The sequence below is a fragment of the Plasmodium gallinaceum genome (assembly GCF_900005855.1).
Source record: "Plasmodium gallinaceum strain 8A genome assembly, contig: PGAL8A_v1_60, whole genome shotgun sequence".
Lineage (NCBI taxonomy): Eukaryota > Apicomplexa > Aconoidasida > Haemosporida > Plasmodiidae > Plasmodium > Plasmodium gallinaceum.
In genome coordinates this window covers 98,228-106,343 of record NW_021628219.1, presented here as the reverse complement: position 1 = coordinate 106,343, position 8,116 = coordinate 98,228, and the positions used below count along the sequence as shown (strand labels likewise).

The 8,116-nt window shown below is 19.3% G+C and overlaps 2 protein-coding genes across 2 annotated transcripts; both read right to left on the bottom strand.

The window, feature by feature from the left end:
• Positions 1-191: 191 nt before the first annotated feature.
• PGAL8A_00078900 (conserved Plasmodium protein, unknown function) lies at positions 192-1,678 on the bottom strand (the record flags this gene model as incomplete). The annotated part of the gene is made up of 4 exons (XM_028670344.1): positions 192-539; positions 627-800; positions 885-1,438; positions 1,531-1,678. Coding segments are annotated over 4 exons (1,224 nt in total), but the record flags the coding sequence as incomplete, so codon positions are not given.
• Positions 1,679-2,056: 378 nt separating this feature from the next.
• PGAL8A_00078800 (adenylyl cyclase beta, putative) lies at positions 2,057-8,024 on the bottom strand (the record flags this gene model as incomplete). The annotated part of the gene is made up of 5 exons (XM_028670333.1): positions 2,057-2,131; positions 2,306-2,698; positions 2,834-7,315; positions 7,427-7,672; positions 7,932-8,024. The coding sequence occupies 5 exons, from the start codon at positions 8,022-8,024 to the stop codon at positions 2,057-2,059; spliced, it is 5,289 nt and encodes a 1,762-aa protein (XP_028525908.1).
• Between the last annotated feature and the right edge of the window lie 92 nt (positions 8,025-8,116).

The following is an 8,116-nucleotide window of genomic DNA, read 5'->3' as shown; positions in this document are numbered from 1 at the left end:
AAAAAAAAAAAAAAAAAAAAAAAAGAAATATAAGATGAATTCATGTACATTAATAACTATAAATCTTTTTTTTTTTTTTTTTTTATTATATTTAAATAGTAAAAATTTATGACATATGTAAAAAAAAATATAAAATAATTTCTTTTATTTGCAATTAAAAAAAAATATAAAAAAGAGTAATATATATATACTTTTTGTTCTAGTGAATTTAAACCAATCATTCCATCAGGGTATGTTAGACTTGAAACATTTCTACAAAAATGAGTAAATGCATATATACTTTTTTCTAATTCATTTAAATGAAACAAAAATAAATTTACATTTTCACTTTTTGTTTTAAACTTTTCATAAATGTCTTTATAATATTTATCACTTTTTTCATTTATTTTTTCTAAATTCTTAAAATTTAGGATGTTTCTCTCTGTATTTTTATCAATATTATCCTTTATATTTTCACTATGGATATTTTTAATATAACATCTAGCAAAATCCTTATTAGCTAAAGAGTTAAATGCTTTATCTGCAATTTGTTTTTTTAACTGTAATTAGGAAGAAAAAGAAGAATTATATATATTTATATATATTTTTTTTTCTTTTGTTTTTTTTTTATGTATTTTGTTAAATACTTCGTAAATATTTTGAAATAATAATTGTCTTTCTGATTTCTGATAAACATTTGATTTACATATTTCAACTTGCTTCTTTAATATTAAATTAATTTTTTTCAAGATTTCTTCTAAACATAAAAAATGAGTCTTTTTATGTTCCATTGTATTTTTATATATATCTAGTATTATATCCTTCAAAATAAAAATATATGTATTTATATTATTAAACTACTTGTAAGAATAAAAAAATGAAAAATACATATATAGAATTATTACTATTATGACATTTTCTTCGTCAATATTTTTAAAGTTATTATTGCTTTTATTTAATATTGTATTATTTTTTGATATTATATCTTTCCAACAGCTGTTATTAATAGATTTTTCTTTTTTTACTTTACTTTTTTTATCAATATTTATTTTTTCCTTTTCACATTCATATGCATCTTTATGTCCTTTTTCTTCATATATACCAATACAATAATTATCATATTGTCCATTTTTTATTTTATCATGATATGATTTTTCTTCTATTTCATTATCATATATTTCTTCCTCCTTTTCATACTGTTCATCCTCTTCCTCCTGTTCATTTTCTTCCTCTTCCTCCTGTTCATCTTCTTCTTCTTCATCTTCTTCTTCTTCTTTTTCTTTTTCTACATATTTTTCTTTTTCCTTTTTTTTTTCTTCTTTGTCATTTTCTATATTTTTATCTCTTACTTTACTAAGAGTAATATCACAATCACTCATGTATTCATGAAAGCAATTGCCAATATAACCATTTTTTGAAAAGATTGAACTTTTTTTATTTTTTTGCATTTTATATTCTTCTGTATTAAGAAAAAAAAAAATAAATAAAATCAAAAAGAAAAAGTAAATAATTGTAAAATTGTACACATTTTCTTTTAATTTTTAATAGTACGGCTGTTTAAATTAAGAATTTTATCATAAATTTCTGAATTTATATCTGGAGTTTCTGAAAAAGTAAGTAGATCAGTATACATTTTTTTTAATTTTTGATTTGATTCAGGTTCATTTATAATATCACTTTTTAATGGAAAGAATTTCATTGAATTCTTTTTATAAGAGTTACAATTTTTAAATATTTTTTTTTTTTCCATAGTAATATAATTAAAGTTAAATAATATTCTTTATATTAATTGGCCATAAGAATAAAATAAATTAAAAATATATTTAATACATTTTAATTTAAAATTTTTTTCTTTTTATATAATTTTTCAAACATTTTAAAATTTTAAAAAGTTACAAAAATATTCTTATATACACACACAAGATGTGTACGTTATGTGTAGGACAAATTAAAAAGAAGAAAACGGAAAAAAAAAAAAAAAAAAAAAGTTATGTAACAAAAAAAATTAAAATATGGAAACATGAACGATAAAAATTTATTATTTTTCCTAATCTATAAAAATAATTATTAAGTTTCTTTAATCTTCTATATATTTTTTATAAATTTTTTTAATATACATTTTTTCTTCAGTCTCCAGTAAATCATTTAAAACCTATTAATCAAAAAAAAAAAAAAAAAAATCTATAAGAATAATAAATAATTAAAAAATAAAATTTAAAAAAATAAAATTATTATTATAGTAGAACTTCAAATTAGAGATATTTTTATATATTGTTAAGTTTATTTAATTATTTTCTCTTTATTAAAAATTATTTTTTATTATAACCTTTTTTAATGAAAAATTTTTTATATAAAAAAATATTTCGTTGTCTGTTATTTTTGAATGGTTATTAAATAAAGAATGAAGTTTGTTTTTTTTCTTATATAAATTATTCATATTATTATATATATCTCGATATATAAAATTGATATTATGAATACAATTCACATTATCTTTAGATATATTATCTGTTTTCTCATTTTTTTCTTCATAAACACAAAATACATCTTTTTTAACTAAGTTTACAATTATTTTTTTTAATTCAGTTCTAGAAATATACTTTGGATATATACACTCCATCTTTTTAATATTGAATTTATCATTAAAAAAAGAACAAATTTTTGCCAACAATTGTTCTTCCTGATTTAAACTATCAATTAAAGACATACAATAAGCTGTCTATAAAAAAAAAAAAAAAAAAAAAAAAAAAAAATATATATATATATATACATCCTTTATACAGTTTAAATATTTATAATAGCTATGTTTTTTATTTCATTATTAATAATTTTTTTTTTTTTTTTTTTTTTTTACTAATCTAGGAATTAATGGAGCTGTATTTAAATCTTTAACAATTTTTATTTCATATTTATATTTTTCTTCTTGATTTTTTAATATTTCACTTTTTTCATCAAAATTTTTATAATCATAAGACTTATTAATTGGTTTAAAATTCTGAAAATTCATGAATTCATTTTGTACTATGATAGCTTGTTTGCCTTTATTATTTATATATTTATATGAAACAATGTTATTATCATCGTTACTATTTGAATTATTTTCTATTTTCTTTTTTATATCATCGTAACTTTTATTTAGTTTATCTCTTTTTAAGGTAGATATTTCATTTCTTTCTTTTAATTTGGGAAATTTATTTTCTTCCTTTCTGTTTTTATTTGTTTTTTCTTCTTCGTTATTAAATGGATATTTATACATTTTAATGTAACTATTATTAAGTAGATAGAATAAGGTATATTGAACAAATTTTGGTATACCAAAACATGTTTTATGAAGATATTCAATTAATTCATTAGATATTTCTTCTTTATTAGTATTTAAGCATAAACTTACAAAATTATATAATTCATTCTTGTTTAAATTTTCTAATTTTATATATGCATCACATTCTTGTGCATATTTTTTTATTTTACTTAATTCTTTAATATGATTAGTTTTTACTCCATTTACAAATAAAAAAATAAGTGGTTTATGCTTATGCTTAAAAAAAGGATTGCATAAAAGTGATTTTTTAATTTCCATATTTAGGAACCTTTTACTATTCCATTCGTCATCTATACTATTATTATTTTTATACTTTTTAATATATGATTCTTCTTTCATTTTTTGTTCTGCTATGTATAATAATATATTATCATTTATTTTAGGATATAATGTTTTATAAAATATCTTAGATGCTTTTTGCTCATTAATATTCCTTTCTTCTCTAAACATTTGAAATATGTTTTTATTCTGTTCAACTGATTTTTTAATATAATTTTTTTTTTCCAAAATTTCTACATTCTTATCATTTTCATTGTTAATATGGTTTTTGTTAAGTAGTGTTACATTGCTTACATTTTTTACATCATTATCATCTTTTTTTTCTAAAAATGTTATTTCATTAATTTTTTTTTTTTCTTCTTCTTTTGAAGAAAAATCATTTCCAAAAATATCACTTCTCCTTTTCTTTAAGGAAAATGTATTCTCTAAAATTTTGTTATCTGTGTTAAAAGGAAGATTATCATGAAAAATTTCATTTTTTTGTGCTCTTAAAAATAAATTATTTTCATCATTATCATTAATACGTGTTTTTAAAGAAGAATGATTTTTTTCAAAACTATTGTTATCTATTTTCAAATTAACAGTGTTTTCATAAATATCATTATCATAATTTTGTGTATTTAAATTAAAATTACCTTTGCAAAAGTCACATTTTCTACAATGATTTTTTCTCCAGTTCTTTAAACTTTTTTGTAAATTTTTAAATATTTTTCTTCTTTTAAACATAGCTAATTTAGCAATATTTTTACAAGTTTTCCATGTACTTTCTTCAACATTTGTATTTAAAGAAGTTCCAGCTCTATAATTAAAAATGATAAATGTGTTTTCATGTAGACTAAAATAGTAAACCATTGAACTAATGATTCCTATTCTATATTCTTTTAGTTCATTTTTGAAATTGTTATTCACATTATTATAAGTAGTAATATTCTCTTGTGAAGATGAGTTTATATCTCCACATTTTTTTTTTAATTTTTTTTTTTTTTCATCTAAATTATTTTTTTTTATTAAGTTGTTTATATTTTCTTTATTTCTGTAATTAAAATTTCTATCAACTATATTCTTTTGACTATAATTTAGGTCGGAATTATTGCTTTCATCTACATAATTTTTTCCTTCTTTCAATTTTTTAAGTTTATTACTCAAATTATTAGTTTTTTCGTTCTCTGTAATTTCTAGAGAATTTGTGTTTGTTTTATCATATTTTTTAATTTTATCTTTTGATTTTTCATCATTATTCTTAATTTCTTTTTTAGAATTGTAAAACAAATATCTTAAAAGAATTGAAATATTTCTACAAAAATGATAATTTCTTTTATTTTTATATGTTTCTATATCATCACATGGTTCCATGTTTTTTTTTTTTTTTTTTTTTTTTTTATATTCCCTTTTTGTTTTTTGCTTTATTTCTGATTTTGTATCTGTGTCAATATCTGTATTCACATTTTCTTCTCTTTGTCTTATTTTACCTTTTTTATTTTTTTTCTTTAAATTTATTGATGGAATAACTAAATCGTCAACAATGTTAACCATGCATTTCAGAAACCAATGATAAGATGGGTGTGTTAATTCTCTTAAAATATTAAAGTTATCATTTTTTGTAAAAAAAATATTTTTTTTTCTCATATCACATAATCTCCACATATTTAAAATTTCATTACACAAATTTTTCCATGGTAATAATGGATTAGTAATATTAATATATAATGAATTTGGCATATTACTTATATTAAATATTTTAAAATTATTTAAATTTTTTGCAATTAATTTCATTAGTTCAAATATTCCTAAATATTCATTTCCTTCTATGAATAAAACTCCTCCAATATGATAAATTTGATTAAAATCAAAAAATAGTGGATCATAATATTCGTGTAAAAAAAAAGGTCCAGTGTAACTATTATAATCAATATACAAAGAAGATTTAATTTTATTGAATGGAGAAATATTATAAATCATGTTATTAGTTGGATAAGTATCATAATTGTTTTCATTGAGAGTGTTTCCTTCTTTGAAGTTAGATTGACATGATTCATTTCTGTTAAAAAATTTTTTAAAAAAAAAATTTTTTTCATTTTCATATTTTCTTAAATAGTAGAAACAATCTTTTTTATTAAATAATTGTTCAATTTTTTCTTGAAACATCTCTTTATAATATACTAATAAGAAATTTTTTTTTAAAAACGAAAAATCAGTAACTTCTTCATAACCTTTTTTGAAAATGTTTCTATCACATTTTTTTATATTTTGCATAACTTTTGTTTTCTCATCTTTATTTTTGATGGTTAAAGGATTATCAGTTAAACTTTCCATATGTCTAGCATTTTCGTTATTTGCTAATAATTCTTCATCCGTGAAATAATCTGAACTGGATGAGTTATCATAAACAAAATTGATTAATTTCTTATTAATAGTTCCTATTGGGGAATATATTTTTATAAGTTTATCTTTTCCTTTAACTTTTATGGAAATAAGTTTTTGAAATGATATAAAATGTTTACAATTATTAAAAGTATTTTCATCAACGTAAATTTCTTTATTACCTGCTTTACAACATAATCTAGCAGCAATATTAACAGAATCTCCAAGAGCTGTATATTCTTTTCTAATTTTATTACCTATAATACCACACCAAATTCTACCAGTAGAAATTCCAATGCTCCCATTTAATTTTAATGATTTCAATGCATCTATTAATCTGAAGCATGTTAGTAATGCTCTTATAGAATCATCACAATGGTATAATGGTGGTAAACCAAACATAATTAATATTAAAATTCCTTTATCATCAAATATAAATTTGTTAATTGTTCCTTCCATTGTAAAAACTGCTTTTTGTGTTAGTTTCATAATACTGTGTGCAGAATGAACTCCTATCATATTAGAAGTATCAATATCTTTTACAGAGACAAAAATAATAGTAACTTTTCTTATCTCATTAAAAAATGCATTACACCCAATGGATAGTTTTCTGTATACTATATCAGGTATAAAACTTTTTAATAAAATATCAAAATTATCATATATTATATTATTTTCTTCCTCTTCATTCTCCTTTTTTAATTCTCTGATATTTATATCTTCTTTCATTTTTATAAATAAGTAGAAGTTTTTCTTGGAGGTTTCTTGTACTATTATTTTCTCTTTTATGTTTTCATAAAAGGAATTAGATAAAACACTTTCTCCATTTTTAGCTAATGATTCACCAACACCAATTTCTTCTAATGGTTTACCTGATAATAAATAATCTCTTTTATTCAATATATTACCAATTTGCAAAAAGCTAACTTCACCATATGTTATAGCTATGTGAACTTTTAAAAATTTATTTTCAATTGGTGTTGGAAATTTATTTAATAATTTATGAATATCTATACAACAACCCAAAGCTAATAAACATATTTTTTTAACATTTTCGTTATTGAAGCTTTTATTTCGTTCAATTTTTTTATTACATTTTTCTCTACTTTCATTTAATTCTTCTGTTTCACATATTTCAGTTATTTCGTTTTTTATATCACTCTTTTTATTTTTTATATTTTTACTTTTGTTTAATGGCCATATTACCATGACTGCATCTCCACTGAATTTTATGATATCACCTCCCCAATAATCAATAATTTTAATCAAAATATTAAAAAATTTATTTAAACAATTTCCTAATAACTCTGTCCCATTTATTCTTTTGTCTAACTGTTCAGCTAAATTAGAAAATCCACTTGCATCGCAGAAAAACTAAAGATATTAAAAAAGAGTAAGAAAAACTAATTATTTAATAAATTATATAAATTATTAAATATACTATTTAATAAATGTATTTATAATTTTTACATATAAAGGTATTACCACAACTGCATTAAAATTTTGAATAACTAGATTAGAAAAAAATTTATTAGGATTCTCACATTTACTATACAAATTTAATAAAATTTTGGGAAAGAATGATTTGAAATTCATCATACTTTCATTTGCTTTTATTAAATTCTTATAATCTTTTGTTGTATTTTCTTTATTAGATTTTTTAAATAATTCATTTTCAATTAATCTTTCACATTTTATGCTAAACCATCTCCAATCTGAAGTATAGTCATTCTAATGCACACAAAAATGTAAATCCAACATAAAATATGTATATTTCATAAATATTATAAAAAATAAAAAGTACACATAAAATATATGTGATTATCATGGATAAAAGTTATTTTACAAAAAAAAAAATATATATATATGGATTTTTTCTTTCTATAATTTTTTTTTCACTATCACGAACACATATATATATATATATATATGATAAACTTTATTAAAGAATATAACTTTTTTGCTATGAGTAAAACATTCTTATGCCTACCGAATAATTTTTGCTTAACTTATTTATTTCTTCATTTTTTAAATCTTTATTATCACAAGATTTCAAATATTCACTAAAAATATTTTTAATCATCTTTTTAAGTTAGACATTTTAAAAAATAGAATAAATTTTTTAATAATATTTATAATAAAACAAAAAAAAAGTAAACAAATAAATGTACAAAA